General features: G+C 36.9%; 2 protein-coding genes across 3 annotated transcripts in view; both read right to left on the bottom strand.

Moving 5' to 3' along the window:
- Positions 1 to 13,017, bottom strand: part of vat1l (vesicle amine transport 1-like) — a 43,276-nt gene extending 30,259 nt beyond the window's left edge. Inside the window, exons 1-7 of one of the 2 annotated variants that reach the window (XM_051900442.1) lie at positions 12,699 to 13,017; positions 10,340 to 10,469; positions 9,827 to 10,042; positions 7,059 to 7,201; positions 5,403 to 5,506; positions 1,106 to 1,161; positions 821 to 1,015 (exon numbers count right to left, since the gene is read on the bottom strand). In XM_051900442.1, coding sequence (XP_051756402.1) covers positions 821 to 1,015; positions 1,106 to 1,161; positions 5,403 to 5,506; positions 7,059 to 7,201; positions 9,827 to 10,042; positions 10,340 to 10,469; positions 12,699 to 12,907 — 1,053 coding nt within the window. In that variant the 5' untranslated portion in view covers positions 12,908 to 13,017. The remainder of the gene's footprint in view (positions 1 to 820; positions 1,016 to 1,105; positions 1,162 to 5,402; positions 5,507 to 7,058; positions 7,202 to 9,826; positions 10,043 to 10,339; positions 10,470 to 12,698) is intronic. The other variant, XM_051900441.1, reaches the window with a different exon arrangement.
- A 608-nt stretch (positions 13,018 to 13,625) lies between these two features.
- Positions 13,626 to 18,418, bottom strand: bola3 (bolA family member 3). The gene is made up of 4 exons (XM_051900443.1): positions 18,101 to 18,418; positions 17,821 to 17,950; positions 17,646 to 17,734; positions 13,626 to 14,207 (listed from the first exon to the last, which is right to left on the bottom strand). The coding sequence occupies exons 1-4, from the start codon at positions 18,128 to 18,130 to the stop codon at positions 14,142 to 14,144; spliced, it is 315 nt and encodes a 104-aa protein (XP_051756403.1). The 5' UTR covers positions 18,131 to 18,418; the 3' UTR covers positions 13,626 to 14,141.
- Positions 18,419 to 18,696: the final 278 nt, after the last annotated feature.

The raw sequence follows: 18,696 nt of genomic DNA, 5'->3' as shown, positions 1-18,696 counted from the left end.
AAGTAAGAAAGAAATTACAGTATTTTACACCTCACAATGAATCAATTTTATTGCGGTTACTTTTCTTAAATATGACATCCTTGATGACGTATGCAGCCTTCAAATGTGACCTCCGGAGGATGCAGCCTCCGAAATGAGATGCAGCTCCTGTCAACAAAGGAGTGTGTTTTTGGTTGTGAGGGAAAGATTACCTTTTTCAGCTTCCCAAAGAACCCAGCGTTAAGGGAACAGTGGATGAAGTTTGTTTTTCCGGGGCAGGTGTGCACATATGTTTGTTTGTTCCCGGGATTTCGGTGATGAATACTTTGTAAACAAGTCCCAGTTTGGCGCTGGATTTGCAGATCACAGGTGGTGAGTAAAGCTGCATCAGATGTCTGTGTTTTGTTGGCAATCGGTGTGCAAGTGCATAAAATGTAAACAACACAAACGTTTTTGTTCCCTTTTTTTTTTATAATGATGTCACAGCTTGCAGACGATCTCTACGCAAAAGCTGCATGCTTGTGACTCTTTAGCTCCGCCCACGGCACTGACGGCAGGCACGCCTCCAGGAGCTCGGCTTTTTTCAGAAAGACGCAGTACAGCGTATCTATCTTTTATAAATATGATAAAACTAAAGACTTTTCAGAGATATGAAGGATGCAATATTACTCTATATGTACTGAAGATTAACATGAGATTGGCAGAAACTGTGTGTGATACCCCCCCTTTAAAGTAAAATATGCAGTAAAATATGAGTATGATTTGTATGTTTACATACTCTAGCACTCTTTTTCAAAAGATGGAAGAAGATTTGACTGCTTATGAAAACGCTGTCTCTTACCTCCTCAAGCGCCCACAGGGAGTCTACAAGAGGCTTGATCTTCTTTTGGTCATAGAGGGAAAGAAGTTTTTGCACCGCTGTCTTGACTCGGCTGCATCCCCCCTGCTTGAAGAGGAGGTTAAGGAGCGAGAATCCGGCCATGACTTTATTCTCCTCATAGAGTTTGATAGGGTTCACCTTCTCAACCTGCCACCACTGGGAGACAAAGAGCATTTTTTAACAATGACAACTGACCACCAAAACTTTAAAACATCTTTGGACAAATAGATATCAAACTCTACTCACAGATTTAGCAAAACTGAAGAAACTTTTTGTCTCTCCTGTCACCATGTTTGATGAACCTGGAAATATGTTCACAAAAGTACATTTTAACAGTGTACATATATATATATTTCAGAAACTTTCTGATATATATATATATATATATATATATATATAATTTTCCCAGCCCAGCCTAACCATGTAAAGATTGACATATGAAATAATATTTTTTTAAAAGGAACTGGAAATGGTTTATTAAATACCAAAACCCCAGAAGCGAGTTAGCATTTTAGGACTTAGTCTATGGGTTTTTTGAATGGGTTTTTGCTAAATCGCCTGAAATAAGGTCTGTGGTTAACAAAGCCTCTAAATATTTTCACGTTTTGATCTATGACATAAAACACAGCAGTTATAAACCTCTTGTGATTTTTTAAACCTTTATTGTGTCTTAAAAACGGCGGTTGTTAACAAGTTGCTAAAAGGGACTACTTCCTTTGGCGGGGACTTTAGACGTCATCATGACAAACAGGAAATCAAACTCACTAGCCCGCGTTTCAGTCTCACGTTCCTAGAAGTTTTACCTGTCAGTTAATATACATAAATACGGAGCCGCGGACATGACATGCAGGAAAAAAATAGTAGGCTAAATCGTGCGCACGATTTACTAATTCGTTCCCTCGATTTACTAAAACGTGCACACGATTTACTATTTCATTCCCTCGATTTATTAATAATGCTCATGATTTATAAATCGAGGGAGCGAAATAGTAAATCGTGTGCATGTTTTAGTAAATCGTGCGCTCGATTTAGTAAATCAAGGGAATGAATTAGTAAATCGTGCGTACGATTTCATTTTTTTATTGCATGTCATGTGCGGGGCTCTTTACATATATATTTAGTCTTTTCAAATTGTAGTTTTTAACATATTGTAGTACACAGAATTCAGTGATATTAAGTTAAAGTTAATCTTTAAAGTTTATTTGGGGCACAATGATCAAGCATAAGAATTTTTAAACACAAAGAAAATAATATTAAGGTTTATATAAACTAACAAAATAATAAACAAATAAATAAAACATTATTAACAAAAGATAAAAATATCTCAGAGAGGCACACATAAAATTATTTTCTAACATTTTTGGACAAAACGAATGGACAGCATTTCTCATGAAAAAGTGGATATGTATTCATACACAGCGCAGATCACAATCAGCGGGCATGTTTTTTAAATAAAGTTTGAAGGAAGCTTGGTGGTGGTGACGTTGATCCGCGACCATGGTGTGCTGTAGTCCGTTTATAGCCTACTGTTTGCTTTTTATATCTGACGACTTTATTTAGGCTTCAAAATGTATAAATGTTGTGTTAACTTGTAAAGATTATCTTGACAGACAAAACATGTAAGTGTCATAACCCTTTGTTAAACACAGAGCTTATTTTTTGCGATTTTCCAAAAGTCTATGGGAAAAATGCATAGGCTTTCGATCGAGGGAACCCGTGCGCCGCTAACTTCCAGGTCGGCCTACAAAAACACATCATCTCTGATGTACTCTATTATATTATATACTCGAGGAGGAAAGAAACACCACAATTTTATTCTGAGACCCAAACTGAGCAAAAATGTGCAATTTGGTGCAGTTGCTGATATTTATATAGCCAAAAAGTAAGATGAAATTCTGACAGCTTGTAATATAAATCAATAAGATCTTAATAACAGTATAACAGACTACTTACATGCATATCAAGATGCATATCAATATCAGTCGTCACTCTGTATCTGACAATAATATGTCTTAGTAAGATTATATTTAAATACGTTTTATGATCAAAGCTGCAAACTGCAATAGGCTTCTTCATTAATGCAATGCAATGATGATTGGAGAGATACAAATAAACATTCATCAAAAGCCTGATGTATCATATTTGATACTCATATTTTAATATGACAGGAGGCCTTAATAAACAGAGTCATACATTCATATGTTGATTTTTCTTACGAGTGTAACACTCTGTGTCATTGTTTGACCATCCCAACAAATCCGATTGACTCAACCAGTCTGTTTAACTGACCAGAAGGGGTGCATTCAGGAAACAGGTTGGAAAATAATCATTATGTTTGCAGGTGCAAGTGGCTCAGAAATGACACACTTCGATTTTAATGGACATGAAATCTTAAAAGATACAAAGTATAATCTTGGCATTTGAAGCAATAAAACATGGCACTATTACAGCTATGCCAAATGGCTCTTATTAATAAGCTCCATCCAGAATTCTGATGACTGATTCATTCATTTGGCAGTAATGTGTTTTTAAACCTAACTTTTACATTATCTCCGCTCCATGATGTCCCTCCTAATTAAATATTCCTAATGGGCCAGAAAGCTAAGGGAATTGGAGTAATTAAAGTTGCAGGCATTATCTTTTATGTGAATTAACCTCAATTTGGTGTTAGCCACCTAGAATGTGACTGTTTTCAAATGAGGGTCAGGAGGTCACAAATTAACCTTTTGGACATCTTGCTAGATTTTTTTTCTCTTTTTCTACCTCTACAGTCCATGAACACGCCATGATGCAATGGTTGCCAAAAATGAAAGTTCTGTCATCATCTGTCATCGCAGTTTAATGCAGTATGCAAATGAGTGAATAACGTGTTATATTTTGTTCATTAAACAAAGCTATGATGGATTCAGAAGAATTGGAATATAGTGCATGAGGTAAATTAACCCTTGTGAAAAAGACTTAAATGTATTGAATGTGCACTTGTAGTGCACTTCAAATCTTAAAAGTATATCTATTTTGTTTTTAAAAAACTACTTGCAGATAATATAACTTTAATGATATTGTATATGTACTTGTACATTATCATGAGACTGCAAGAGAGTACATTTTTCACGACATATTTAAGTAAACTTTTAAACAATGTCAAATTAATAGTTTTACTTAAAAGTACAAGTATTATTAAATCATTGTTTCAATACTCTTTTGACGGGCTTTATAGAGAGCACTTACAGTATTTTGATGTGCTGACCAACATACTAAAGCACATGTAAAGTACAATTTTACTGTAGTGTGTTATTTGATAATACATTTAAAGTTAATATATTTTAAATGCACTAAATTGTAACTTCATCATTATTATTAATGTGTAAGTACACATATATTTAAATGCATGGCATTCAAGTTTAATAAGAACTGATATTAAAGTATATTTTAGTACTATAAAATGCTTGTCAGTACACTTTAACTATATTTCAAAGACAATATAGAATTATGAAATTACATACAAAGATGTTCTACTTAAAGCACTCTTAATTTCAACTAACTGCATCTAATATAAATTTAAACTAGAATACATTTTAATTTACTTGTAATTAACATGCATTTATGTCTGTCACGTGACAAAGAACGAAGGACTCAGACCCGAAGACTCGAAAGATGAACTAACCATTTCGGTTTCTGCATTCACCTATGGGATGAACAAACGACTCGAACCCGAAGACTCAAGAGGTGAACTAATCATTCTGGGGAACAGATAAATGTGAGGTGACAAAAGAAAGGACGACTCGGATCGGGAGATGAGGTGAACTAACAGACCGCATAGCCTGAAGACACTGCTAAGCAATTAATTAATCATTTCTTACTCATAATTTGGCCTTCATGGCTACTATTAGCCTATAGTTTATTTTTTATTCCAAATGTGATCAACGTTTGCATAAATATGTGTTGGGGAATTTAACATGTAGCAATTTAATTATATTCTGCTGAAATGACTTGAAAAAAAGATTTGGTCATTTTGTTAAACGAGATTCAAAGATCCGAGTCAGTAAAATTATCCAAACTTCCCGCTACTACCGGCTTTACGGAGCTCAACAGCTCTGGCCGAGCTGTGATATAAACAAAACGCTATTAGCTATTTTAAAAAAGGGGAGGGGCTGTTCGATATGTCCCACCCTGTCTTTCTGTTTCAGTGGAAATTACATCTACACATTGAGTAATGCTGCGTGTTTCAAGGCACTTCAGTGGGCCTTTAAAGTATATTATTTCTGTAATAAGTCCCCTTTTTGAAATGTATGCTAAAATGTACTTCTTTTTGTCCTTCCTGGAGCTTTACAGCCCCTGGTCACTGAATGTTTTTCATAACGAAAATAGCAGCAGGAACATTCTTCAAAACATCTGCTTTTGTGGTCCAAAGAAGAAAGTCAAATGGGTTAATGACGACAGAATTTTCATTTTAGGGTTCACTGTCCCTTTAAATCTTTTTTTTATTTTTTATATCCTCAAAATGAAATTTAATTGAGAGTGCTCCTCATCTGTGTGTACCAACCATACAGGATGTACGTTCCCATGGGCTTGAGCAAAGTTAGGCCTTTTCCTGTGTTCTCTCCACTCAAACAGTCCAGTACAATATCCACTCCTTCTGGAGATATCCTGCAGGAGAAAAAAACATACTTTTGTTCTAAGCTCTGCAAAGTTACCTAAATGAGACTCTCTAAAACTCTAGAACCATAAAAATATCAAACATCCGTCGTATTTTTCAGTGTCTTTTAAGGAAGCACAGCTGATATGGAATGAGAGGTATGTCTTTATAAACACAGGCTCTAATGTGTTCCTGTTTTGATGGTGCTTGGACCGCCTACAAGGCTTAACCATTAGGAGGTCTTGTGATACCCGGGGTCCTGCCTATTGTGGAAAAGAGACTAACCTGAGACCAATTTAATTTTGCTTCGCTCCTGATCCTGAGAGGAATGTGGAACCACCGAGATGAAAAGAGTCCTAATCTCCTCTCTCATACTCAATTTATGTGTATTTGTTTGAACATAAACGTGTAAGAACACACAATAGCCAGAGGAGAACAGGACTAAACCTGGTTCCTCCTAATGTTTTTTTGTTCTCCACTAGAGCTGCACGATTAATCGTTAAAAGATCGTGATCTCAATTCAAACACCCATAATCTTATTCCTCAATGATAACGATTCTCCTATGTCTATTAAACCTTTACAAAATCATACTGTGACATTCAAATCTGTGTTTGTGCTGCTGTTGATCCAGAGAGAGCTGTTGTCATGTATAGGTATGAAACAGCTTCACAGTCTTTCCAACATAACAGTTTTGTTATTTCTGTGTTGCAAATATTCATATTATCACAGAAGTACTGGGATAAAAGTTTATAGTTCGGATATAAACACTGATGTCTTCGGTAGTGATCAAAATATAGCAAATCACCTTTTGAAATAACTTAATTTTCTCTTTAATTTAATTTTCTCTTTCTTAATATAACTCTTTAAGGTCTTTTAAGACGTTATTTAACTCATTTAAGACTGCTCTTATGAGGATGCTTGAAAAAACAGGCATTTTGGCATAATTCTGTGTGTTACTGTTTGTTCAAGCGCAAAAGAGAACTCCATACTGGCGTGCGTCTTTCTGTGCACATGAGTCATTCACTGACAGCACAGTCTCGTTTGTCTTGTGGTGCTTGAATGGTTCAAAAGCATTTGCGTGAATAAGAGCTTGATCATACGCTAGCCAAATTATAATGGAAAAAATGGACGCTATATTAATTGCATTAAATATTTTTATCGCATTAAACTGAAAATAAAATTATCGCATATGTTAATTTTGACAGCACTAATAAAAAAATGAGATTCACCAAAGAAATTGTTAGACAATAGCACATATAAATAATGTTTCCTCAAATGTGTTCTAAATGAGTCAGTTGCTGCACATTCTCTGGCTTTGTGTGTTTGATCAGAAGGACGTACAGGTGCCCCTCCCCATACTACAACACACTACTTTCCCATCTGCTGGGTGTTGCCATGGGGACTGGAGCCACGCAGGTCTAGAGGAGGTACTGGTGACGTCTGCCTTCTCAGACTTGCACTGGCCTCCCAGTATGACTCATTTATTTTATATTCTCATCATCTAACTGTTCCTTTTTTTGCCTCTACGTCTACGAACTGACAACAAAAGCATTTGTGCTTACTTCTTAACTTCTGGAACGTAGTCAAGGTTTCTGTCAAAGAGATGAGTGACTGAATGCTTTATGGCATCATGTTTGAAGGGCGAGGCAGTCCCAAACACAGTGACGTTGGGGACAGTGGAACAAAGTTGAGCGACTGCTTGACCCTAATGTGGAAAAAGAGGACAAACGGAAGGGAATGTGATTAATGGTTGCGGGCACTCTTAGGGTGTGTTCACACTTGTAGTTCAGTTCTCTTGTTTCATTTGGTCCGGACCAAAAAGAAAATTATACATTTAGTCCTGGTTCACTTAGCTTGTTATTTTTAACACAAAATCTAAACAAAACAAGAAAATGTATATTTTGCGAACTTACCGAACATCCAAAACAATGCTGTGTGCTAAATGCGCTTGTTGTATGCGTGTACATATGATGGTATTTCTACCAGCTCAGAACTCATGAAGAGCTTATAAAATATGTAAAGGAGTCAAAACAGTGCCAGAAATTCCTCTGTCACACATAAATGAAGATCTGCTGTGAGGAAACGCAGTTATGATGCCTGTACCGAACTGTAATGGGCAACATCGCGATTATGACGAGAAGAACCAGATACTCTTGAGCATTCTGTCCTTTTTAGGGTCGCATCTTGTGACATCACGTCCTGTTTTTGGTTCGTTTAAATGTCTTTGGTTCATGTTGCGTTTATATTTCAGTCGAACCGCACCGGAGTTCATTGGAAGGGGTTCTCGATCCACTTGTTTGGTTCGGATGTAAGCATTCACACTAATTCAAATGAACAGAACAGAGCAATCGCACTAGAGTTCATGGGAAGGGATTCTCGATCCACTTGTTTGGTTCAGATGTAAGTGTTCACACTTATTCAAATGAAGCGAACTAACAGAGCAATCCCACCAGAGTTCATTGGAAGGGGTTCTCAATCCACTTGTTTGATTCAGATGTAAGCCTTCACACGTATTCAAATGAAGCGAACTAGCAGAGCAATCCCACCAGAGTTCATTGGAAGGGGTTCTCGATCCACTTGTTTGATTCATATGTAAGCGTCCACACTTATTTAAATGAACCGAACTAGCAGAGCAATCACACTAGAGTTCATTGGAAGGGGTTCTCGATCCACTTGTTTGATTCGAATGTAAGCGTCCACACTTTTTCAAATGAACCGAACTAACAGAGCAATCCCACTAGAGTTCATTGGAAGGGGTTCTCGATCCACTTGTTTGATTCGAATGTAAGCGTCCACACTTTTTCAAATGAACCGAACTAACAGAGCAATCCCACCAGAGTTCATTGGAAGGGGTTCTCGATCCACTTGTTTGATTCATATGTAAGCGTCCACACTTATTTAAATGAACCGAACTAGCAGAGCAATCACACTAGAGTTCATTGGAAGGGGTTCTCAATCCACTTGTTTGATTCATATGTAAGCGTCCACACTTATTTAAATGAACCGAACTAGCAGAGCAATCACACTAGAGTTCATTGGAAGGGGTTCTCGATCCACTTGTTTGATTCGAATGTAAGCGTCCACACTTTTTCAAATGAACCGAACTAACAGAGCAATCCCACCAGAGTTCATTGGAAGGGGTTCTTAATCCACTTGTTTGATTCATATGTAAGCGTCCACACTTATTTAAATGAACCGAACTAGCAGAGCAATCACACTAGAGTTCATTGGAAGGGGTTCTCGATCCACTTGTTTGATTCGGATGTAAGCGTCCACACTTATTCAAATTAACCGAACTAACAGAGCAATCCCACCAGAGTTCATTGGAAGGGGTTCTCGATCCACTTGCTTGGTTCGGACACAAGCGTTCACACTTATTTAATTTAACCAAACTAACAGAGCAATCGCACCAGAGTTCATTTTAATCAAACCAAACCTGCCAAGTGTGAACACACCCTAAAACTAATTTTGATCATATTCCACCAAAAGCCATATAATTAACTTGTAAATTTGCATTTGCTTAAAGGCCCGTTCACACCAAGGACGATAACTATAATGACAAGAATAAAAATATAATTCTAAACATTGTTCTGAATGTAAAAGAGTTAATACCACAGCTAAACAATATCATTGGAATCACTTTCAGAATGGTTTTTTTTTTTCAAACTGATGAACAATAAATTATTCCATCACCCTGTTTTTATGCACATTTTTCAAGTATCACATCAGAAACAAGTGATGGAAATGCCCAATTTCAAAAAAAATGTCTTAATTCGCAAAAAAGTTTTTACGCTCACTTGAGGTGGTTTTTGACTTGTGCGAAAAAGAGTTAATGCAAATAATAATGCGAATAATTTCTGATGTAGCGAACATTAAACCCTTGTGACCGCTGGTGGTGTTTTCACTGATGGTGTTGTAACAGACATAATATACATTGTTTTCTTATTTATAAGTGTTTAGACGAACCCTTCACGAATGCACCTAATTTGCATTCCTTTATTTTGCGAACTTTGAAAAAATTTGCTTCATGTTTGGATGGAAACCCAGCTAATGACAGCCAATCAGAATCCACCAGACTTTAAAGAGCTCGAGCATTTAAAGCGGTAGACGACAAAACTGCAGTGCACGCTTAGAATAAACAGAATAATATCATCCCCTGGTGTGGACGCTAACATAGTTATCATTCTTGGTGTGAACGGGCCTTAACTTGGAAAGCTAAACAGCAATATGGGATCAGTAGAATCATATGTTTGTGTCCAAATCCCAATTTTTGTACAGGCTGCTTCAAAAGTTTCTTGACAAACCCTATCGCTCAAAGCAACAGACTTACCACCCCACCTCCTGCTGAGTGAACTAATACAGACATCCCCTCCTGGAGATTGGCCACTTCAAACAGCATCATGTAGGCAGCCACGAAGTTCATAGAGAAGGCAGCCGCCTCTGGGAATGTCATGTCGTCTGGGATCTTATACACGAAATCCAATGGTGTGCAAACCACCTCTGCCCAAGCATTGTAATTTACAAAGGCCATCACTCTGTCACCTATCTGAAAAGAGAAAACACACCACTATTATTATTCACAGTATCAGATTGAATGTGCTGATATTGGAAGCATATAATGCCTCTTTTCCAATTCAATCAATTAATTATTTTTTTATGCCAGGTAACAAATCTTTCCCACCAAAAATTAGTTTTACCCAAAGAACGATGCATTCTAGATTGGAGCTCTATTATGGCCACAAAACAAAAATTAAATACTGGCCATCATTTTATTGGCCATATAAAAAGAATTATTAGCTGTCTGAATTTCCTGAATCAACATTAGAAACATTTCTGCACATACCTCAAAGCCTGTGGTATTTTCTCCCACACTCTCTACAATCCCAGAACACTCAAATCCAGGCACAAGAGGTGTTTTTGGAGGATTATCTATATTTCCTTGTCGTACCATTAGATCAAGAAAGTTCAGTCCACTGTAAAATTAGACAATCAAGATATTGTATTTTTCATTCTAGTTAATTTCAGTCATAAATATAATATCAGAAAGTATGCTGAAATGGCCATGTTCCCAACTCAAAATAAACATTTATGGGCCATTTTACATTCTACGGTGCAAACTGCTGTCCCACAACCAAAAAACACATTTAAAAGCATTTAAGTATTCAAATTTTAGATGTTTACTAAGATCCTTCTATCAATTGAATCCCACAATAATATTTAAAATATCAGTAAGCTTAATCTATATAAATTCATAATTTATTGGGTACTTTCAATAGGGAGGTGGCTGTCCCGAAACCCTAACCCCTTAAATTTCAACTTGTGAAAATGATATTGAAAAAATTTTTGCATTTTATTTCCATTGTTATTTCCATATATATTTTTGATTTTTTTTTTTTTAAATCATGAAAAAATGTGTCCCACATTTTCATGTCATTACCGAAACAGTGTATGATTTAGTCCATTGGCCGAGACTGATTTTAACCACACATTTTTGATCAGAAAATATTCCTGTCCCTCTCTCTCATAGCCTTTCTTTCATAGTAGATACGTACCATCGTTATGAGTTGAATGTGTTCAAAAGTCTGAAAATCTGTGTGGACTTTAAGGAACGTCACTACCAAACACCTTTTCTCTGCAATTAAGCTTTTTTGGGTGTTATTCCACAAAATTTAGTTTTTATGTGTGTACAACTGTTCAGAACTGTGCTAGTTAACCATGTACTTATTATCATCTCTGAGCTAGGCTCAAAAGTACCTAAAATTGTCACTACCGAAACAGTTACTACCGAAACGTGTGAAGTTTCAGTTGTGACATCATTGTTTTTTGAGTGTTATTCGATAAAATTTAGTTTTTTTCTGTGTACAACTGTTCAGAACTGTGTTAGCTAACCATGTGCTGATTAGCATCTTTGAGCTAGGCTCAAAAGTATATAAAATTGTCACTACCGAAACAGTCATGACCAAAACATGTCATCATTGTTTTGGTAGTGACAAAAGGGGACACATAATAATTTATTTGTTGGGAATAAACACAATTTTAGTACAGTTATGCAAATCATTAGTATTTTAGTATGTTTTAGCATGTGAGTTAAAATTCTGTAATGTGATGTGGTCACTACCGACACATTACTGTCACAACCAAAAATGTGCAGTCATGACCGAAACATGGGAAGTTTTGTCAAAAATAAAGTATATTGAATTATCAACTAAGATGTTATTATAGTGTTTGGTTCAATGTATATTCAAACTAATGAATCAGTATGATAAACTTTATGCCTTTTACAAAGAAAGATTGAATTCAAAATACAACAAATCACATAAATGACACTTGAAATATTGTTAAAATTGCAATTGTTATTTATTTACCTGTGAAATCTTTTTTTTTTTTTTTTTTAAATATATATATATATATAAAAATGTATTTACAAGGAAGATGTAAACAAAATCTTAATAGGTCAATGTAACCCTTCTTATTAAATTATTTATTATTGTGTTTCGGTAGTGACAAATTTGGGGAGATGAAAAATATTCCAAAACTTTCTGAAAATACAATATGAGAATTAACAGCACAATTACTAGAAATGTGTACCTTGGATATTATACAATTTGCATACATACAAAATTTGTGGAAAAAGACATTTTTTTCAGGACGTTGAACCAGTTCTGTAGAATGGCCCATATATATATAATGAGTTTTCCAATTAAAGAATTTTTAATTCATTTTAAGAGTTTTAAAATATAATCTATCACTACTCCCACGATAATACATTAATGTCCCAAGAGCCGTCAAGAACCAACCGGATGTGGTGCGCGTGAACATATTTGTAAATGTGTTACAAAAGTGTAAAATAATGTTTTGTTTATATCGTTTAAGAGTCATAAACCTTAAAAAAAAGTGTAATGTTTTAACCTTTTATAGTCTGTGGTTTGAAATCTCTATGTCAGAGGAATCAACGCGTACAGGAAAAAAAGGATTTACTTACATCTGCGAGCGTCTAACCTCCAAAACCACCAAGATTCATATCATGAACTGTTTTAAATCCTAGATCAATAACTATCATGGATTTTAGGTGAAGGCACCTGTTCCTCTTGCTGCAACATGTTGCTGCTGTTGCCAGTCGCGCGAAGTGTGCCACATCATAGATGTCATTACGCATTTTTGATAAAGAATAAATAAATGATTATTTAAGCAGAAATATTTACCATGCTTTCACGCGAATTTTGACTTCTCCTTCTTGGGGCTCTGGCATTGGTTTCTTGGTGACTTTGAGTTTGTTTAGACCACCAAAGCCCGTCAGAACAACAGCCCGCATTTCTTTTGAATCTACTACCGTAGAAACGGGATTCTCCGGCTCCTTCTGGTCTATCATTTGCTCGGTCTCTTCAACAATCTCAGTCCCCTCCTTTTCCATGTCTGCAGATGATGTGAACAGCCTAACGGTCTGCCGAAGCCCTGCTGGAGACTGCGCTCTCTTTGCTGCTCCTGCCGCACCATCCACTAATGATGTTCGAATCCGAATCGTTCTTCTGAACAGCTCGTTCGAACCGATTCGCACAGCATTTGTAAATCATTGGAGAACATGGGACAATGTAGGAGACATTGAGAAAAAGAGCTAAACAGTAGTATTTAACTACTTATGTACACACCAACAAAAGGATTACACCATAAAATGGTCTTCGGTAAACACTTTGTGTCTGAGGCGAGTTCTTTGAACCGGCTCGCTCAAACCAAAGACACTGTATGCAATTTACTCGCAAAAAAAATGAAAAATAGCAATATTTAACTAAACATTTACGTCGATAAAAAGAATTACGCCGAAATTTGGACGTCTGGAAAATCGATAAATCAGTTTGAACCACTGAAACGAGCTATCCGAACGAACCGATTCACCTAAATGATTCTGATTGAATGCTTTCATCCACTGTAAAGCAGAGAATCATTGTGTGTCACATACGGTACCCAAATAAGCTACAGTACCGTAAAACTAGTAATAGCATACATAAGAAAATAATGTAAGAAAACTTGAGGGGAAGAATGGTTGAAATAAGCACTTACATTATATAGGAATTAGTTCAGAAAAAAAAAGGTTTATATATATTGAGGCTAATGCACCTGTATTCAATTGGAGATACAATTCAAAATATCACTTTTAATGCTTTCTATGTTAAAAACACAAAAATGACATCTAGTGGTGAAAATGGTTTATGTAGAAACCTACTATTACACTTGATTTGGTCATTTAAAATGTACAAGCAGTGAATCAATTACTTGTTACATAATAATTGATTTGCTTGTCACTGAATACACAACAGATAACTTACAAAGCTACATCAAGTGCAATTTTACACAATGCAAACAAAGAACTATGACTGAAGAGTCAATCCACACGCCTTTTTCCTTGCACACTCTCATTTATAGGCAAAAACAATATTACATTCATTTATTTTGTGCGTTTACAGCATTCGTGAACCATACCTTGTATATCTTTTTGTAACTGTACAGCTTTTATTCATAAAGTCTATCTTTCCCTGCCACTGTGATAACTCTGCTTTATTTACTTCAAAAGGAGACAGACAGATGTGTGTGATACATTATTGTAGTGAGACGGCAGACTGGCGCGATGTGAGAATGACGCTGAGAAGCTCCTACTTTCTAGGAACATCAGTGAATATGCGTAGACCGTGCATGGCTTTAATCTCGTCTTTAAGAGCCTGTTGAAAAACAAACCACAGATTATAATTTACACTGAATACTACTTTAAAGTGCCCCTATTTATGGTATTTTAAAGGATCCTAATTTTGGTCTCCAACAATAGGCTTACATGCATCCATGATCAAAACACACTTTAATTTTCTCATAATATACATTGCAGCATCACCTCTTTTCTCACAGTGTCTGAAACGGTTCAATAAAGGATTCGGTCTCTCTAAATCCCTCCTTTCCGAGAGCTTCCTCTGCTCTGATTGGTCAGACGGCCCAGTCTGTTGACATTGGTCGACCGCTTACAGCGTGTGTCAGAAACTAAAGTTCAATATCATATCTGAAATTCAGCTCCGGATCTTCCTCAGCACTTGATACACTAACGTGAACATTAACGATGGTGTCGGTTTTACCATATCAATTTCACTATTAACTAGTTGCTTATTAGCATGCATATTACTAGGATATTGGCTGTTTATTAGTACTAATAAAGCACATATTAATGCCTTATTATGCATGATCATATTCTACATACCCAATATCTAAACTTAACAACTACCTTAATACTAACTATTAATAAGCAGTAAATATGAGTTAATTGAGGCAAAATTCATAATTAATAGTGAACTAAAGTGTGACCAAATATTATATATATACACAGGTGATGGTCATATAATTAGAATATCATCAAAAAGTTGATTTCACTAATTCCATTCAAAAAATGAAACTTGTATATTATATTCATTCATTACACACAGACTGATATATTTCAAATGTTTATTTCTTTTAATTTTGATGATTATAACTGACAACTAAGGAAAATCCCAAATTCAGTATCTCAGACAATTAGAATATTGTGAAAAGGTTCAATATTGAAGACACCTGGTGCCACACTCTAATCAGCTAATTAACTCAAAACACCTGCAAAGGCCTTTAAATGGCCTCTCAGTCTAGTTCTGTAGGCTACACAATCATGGGGAAGACTGCTGACTTGACAGTTGTCCAAAAGACGACCATTGACACCTTGCACAAGGAGGGCAAGACACAAAAGGTCATTGCAAAAGGAGGCTGGCTGTTCACAGAGCTCTGTGTCCAAGCACATTAATAGAGAGGCGAAGAGAAGGAAAAGATGTGGTAGAAAAAAAAAGTGTACAAGCAATAAGGATAACCGCACCCTGGAGAGGATTGTGAAACAAAACCCATTCAAAAATGTGAGGGAGATTCACAAAGAGTGGACTGCAGCTTGGAGTTCAAGAACCACTACGCACAGACGTATGCAAGACATGGGTTTCAGCTGTCGCATTCCTTGTGTCAAGCCACTCTTGAACAACAGACAGCGTCAGAAGCGTCTCGCCTGGGCTAAAGACAAAAAGGACTGGACTGCTGTTGAGTGGTCCAAAGTTATGTTCTCTGATGAAAGTAAATTTTGCATTTCCTTTGAAAATCAGGGTCCCAGAGTCTGGAGGCACACAATCCACGTTACTTGTTGCAGTAATTCAGGCAAAAGGAGCCCCAACTAAGTATTGAGTGCTGTACATGCTCATACTTTTCATGTTCATACTTTTCAGTTGGCCAAGATTTCTAAAAATCCTTTCTTTGTATTGGTCTTAAGTAATATTCTAATTTTCTGAGATACTGAATTTGGGATTTTCCTTAGTTGTCAGTTATAATCATCAAAATTAAAAGAAATAAACATTTAAAATATATCAGTCTGTGTGTAATGAATGAATATAATATACAAGTTTCACTTTTTGAATGGAATTAGTGAAATAAATCAACTTTTTGATGATACATACTAATTATATGACCAGCACCTGTATATATATATATATATATATATATATATATATATATATATATATATATATATTATAATATTCTTCTTTTGTGTTCCACAAGAAAGTCAGTCCTTTAACTTCATTTTTATTGAATTGTTGAATAAAAACACTCACTATTGTGTCACTATTGTATTAATTCACTAGTATTTTTTGATTCTTTAATTAGTGTGCATGCAGCTTTCATGACCTCACATTAAATTGAGAGATTACATGTAATGTTTGTACTTAATTAAATGCTGATTGAAGTGTGACATTAAGTGAAAAAACTAGTGCTGTCAAATCGATTATTTGTGATTAATAGCATCTAACCTAAAAGCTTGTAAATATATACAACGATCAGGCATAACATTATGACCACCTTCCTAATATTGTGTTGGTCCCCCTTTTACTGCCAAAACAGCCCTGACCCGTCAAGGCATGGACTCCACTAGACCCCTGAAGGTGTGCTGTGGTATCTGGCACCAAGATGTTAGCAGCAGATCCTTTAAGTCCTGTAAGTTGCGAGGTGGAGCCTCCATGGATCGGACTTATTTGTTCAGCACATCCCACAGATGCTCGCTTGGATTGAGATCTGGGGAATTTGGAGACCAAGTCAACACCTCAAACTCGTTGTTGTGCTCCTCAAACCATTCCTGAACCATTTTTGCTTTGTGGCAGGGCGCATTATCCTGCTGAAAGAGGCCACAGCCACCAGAGAATACTGTTTCCATGAAAGGGTGTACATGGTCTGCAACAATGCTTAGGTAGGTGGTACGTGTCAAAGTAACATCCACATGGATGGCAGCATCCAAGGTTTCCCAGCAGAACGTTGCCCAAAGCATCACACTGCCTCCGCCGGCTTGCCTTCTTCCCATAGTGCATCCTGGTGCCATGCGTTCCCCAGGTAAGCGATGCACACGCACCCGGCCATCCACGTGATGTAAAAGAAAACATGATTCATCAGACCAGGCCACCTTCTTCCATTGCTCTGTGGTCCAGTTCTGATGCTCACGTGCCCACTGTTGGCTCTTTCAGTGGTGGACAGGGGTCAGCATGGGCACCCTGACTGGTGCAGCCCCATACGCAACAAACTGTGATGCACTGTGTATTCTGACACCTTTCTATCAGAACCAGCATTAACTTCTACAGCAGCTCATCTGTTGGATCGGACCACACGGGCCAGCCTTCGCTCCCCACGTGCATCAATGAGCCTCGGCCGCCCGTGACCCTGTCGCCGGTTCACCACTGTTCCTTCCTTGGAGCACTTTTGATAGATGCTGACCACTGCAGACCGGGAACACCCCACAAGAGCTGCAGTTTTGGAGATGCTCTGACCCAGTCGTCTAGCCATCACAATTTGGCCCTTGTCAAACTCGCTCAAATCCTTACGCTTGCCCATTTTTCCTGCTTCTAACACATCAACTTTGTGGACAAAATGTTCACTTGCTGCCTAATATATCCACCCACTAACAGGTGCCATGATGAAGAGATAATCAGTGTTATTCACTTCACCTGTCAGTGCTCATAATGTTATGCCTGATCGGTGTGTATATATTATAGAAAAAACTAAAAGATGCAAACAGTTTACTGCTCTATTATACTGAACCTAATTATGAATTTCATTTAACTTACCTGATTGACTAACTGGTGCTGTTGTACTGTTCTCTTTCCTCTAAACTCGTCAGACTCGATGTGTATTTCGTACATTGCACCACAGCCTCCTGAAATGAACCCAAATATATTACTGCACATTACCTAACTGTCTAAACACAAGTCAGATCTGCTGCCTCGCTCAGTCAGGGCTCACCTGAAATATCCACAACCTTGAGCGCCGAAGCGTGAGGAAACTTCTCCTTTAGTACCTGTGTGATTCGCACCTCTCCATCGGTCAGACTGGACCACGACCGCGCGATTACATTTCTACACAACGTTTGAGTCTAAAGACACAGGGAAACATGACGGTAAACGTTCACCAACGAATCTCTCACATTAACACATGCACTGTAACTGTCATCGTGACGCACAGCAAGCAAAATACAGGCTACGGGTTAAAATGAAAACAACAAAGACAAGATTCAAATATTTACGTTGTATCTGATGGCTCTGAGCAGAGACATGTTGGTGTCAGACAGTTCCTCTATTCATCAAAGTATAATAAAAAATAAATATAGCCTATTTTAAGCTGAAAACACACTTGACAAAGTCATGTCCTACTCAATTCCACCGCTTGTCCCATGAATATGTCGTCACCACGTTCAGGTTCTCATCTCTGGCGCCCCCTGGTGATCCAACTGTTAATGGCGGGGAGGTTTGAATCGTCCTATTGAATCGAATCTTTTTAATCGATTCCCTAAAAGATTCACACTGGCTGGTTCAGACTAGATTGCAGATGGGGACAATACATTTATATGTTTTCTCTTTTTTAAAAAAAAAAATTGTTGTGAGTTCCATATACTATTATTATATCTGCAGGTCTTCAGTGTCTAATATGCTGATTTGCCGCTCAAGAAAAATGTTGTATTATTACCAATGTTTAAAACAGTTGTGTACAAATTTTTTCAGGATTATTTGATGAATAGAAAGTTTAAAAGAACAGCATTTATCTGAAATAGAAAGCTTTTGCAACATTATAAATTTCTGTACTGTCACTTTTGATCAATTTAATGCATCCTTGCTGAATAAA

Source organism: Ctenopharyngodon idella, chromosome 7, assembly GCF_019924925.1.
Source record: "Ctenopharyngodon idella isolate HZGC_01 chromosome 7, HZGC01, whole genome shotgun sequence".
NCBI classification, from domain to species: Eukaryota; Metazoa; Chordata; class Actinopteri; order Cypriniformes; family Xenocyprididae; genus Ctenopharyngodon; species Ctenopharyngodon idella.
Note: the sequence above shows the minus strand (reverse complement) of the source record. Positions and strands in the feature narration are given on the sequence as shown.

What these genes read in the sequence shown, in the direction of transcription:
- bola3 (XM_051900443.1), bottom strand. Translation starts at nt 18,130, where the DNA reads ATGTCTCTGCTCAGAGCCATCAGATACAAC. An exon ending in TCAGAGCCATCAGATACAAC is followed by an intron (nt 17,951 to 18,100) that starts GTAAATATTTGA and finishes CTGTGTCTTTAG; the next exon opens with ACTCAAACGTTGTGTAGAAA. An exon ending in AGCACCAGTTAGTCAATCAG is followed by an intron (nt 14,208 to 17,645) that starts GTAAGTTAAATG and finishes GTTTTTCAACAG; the next exon opens with GCTCTTAAAGACGAGATTAA.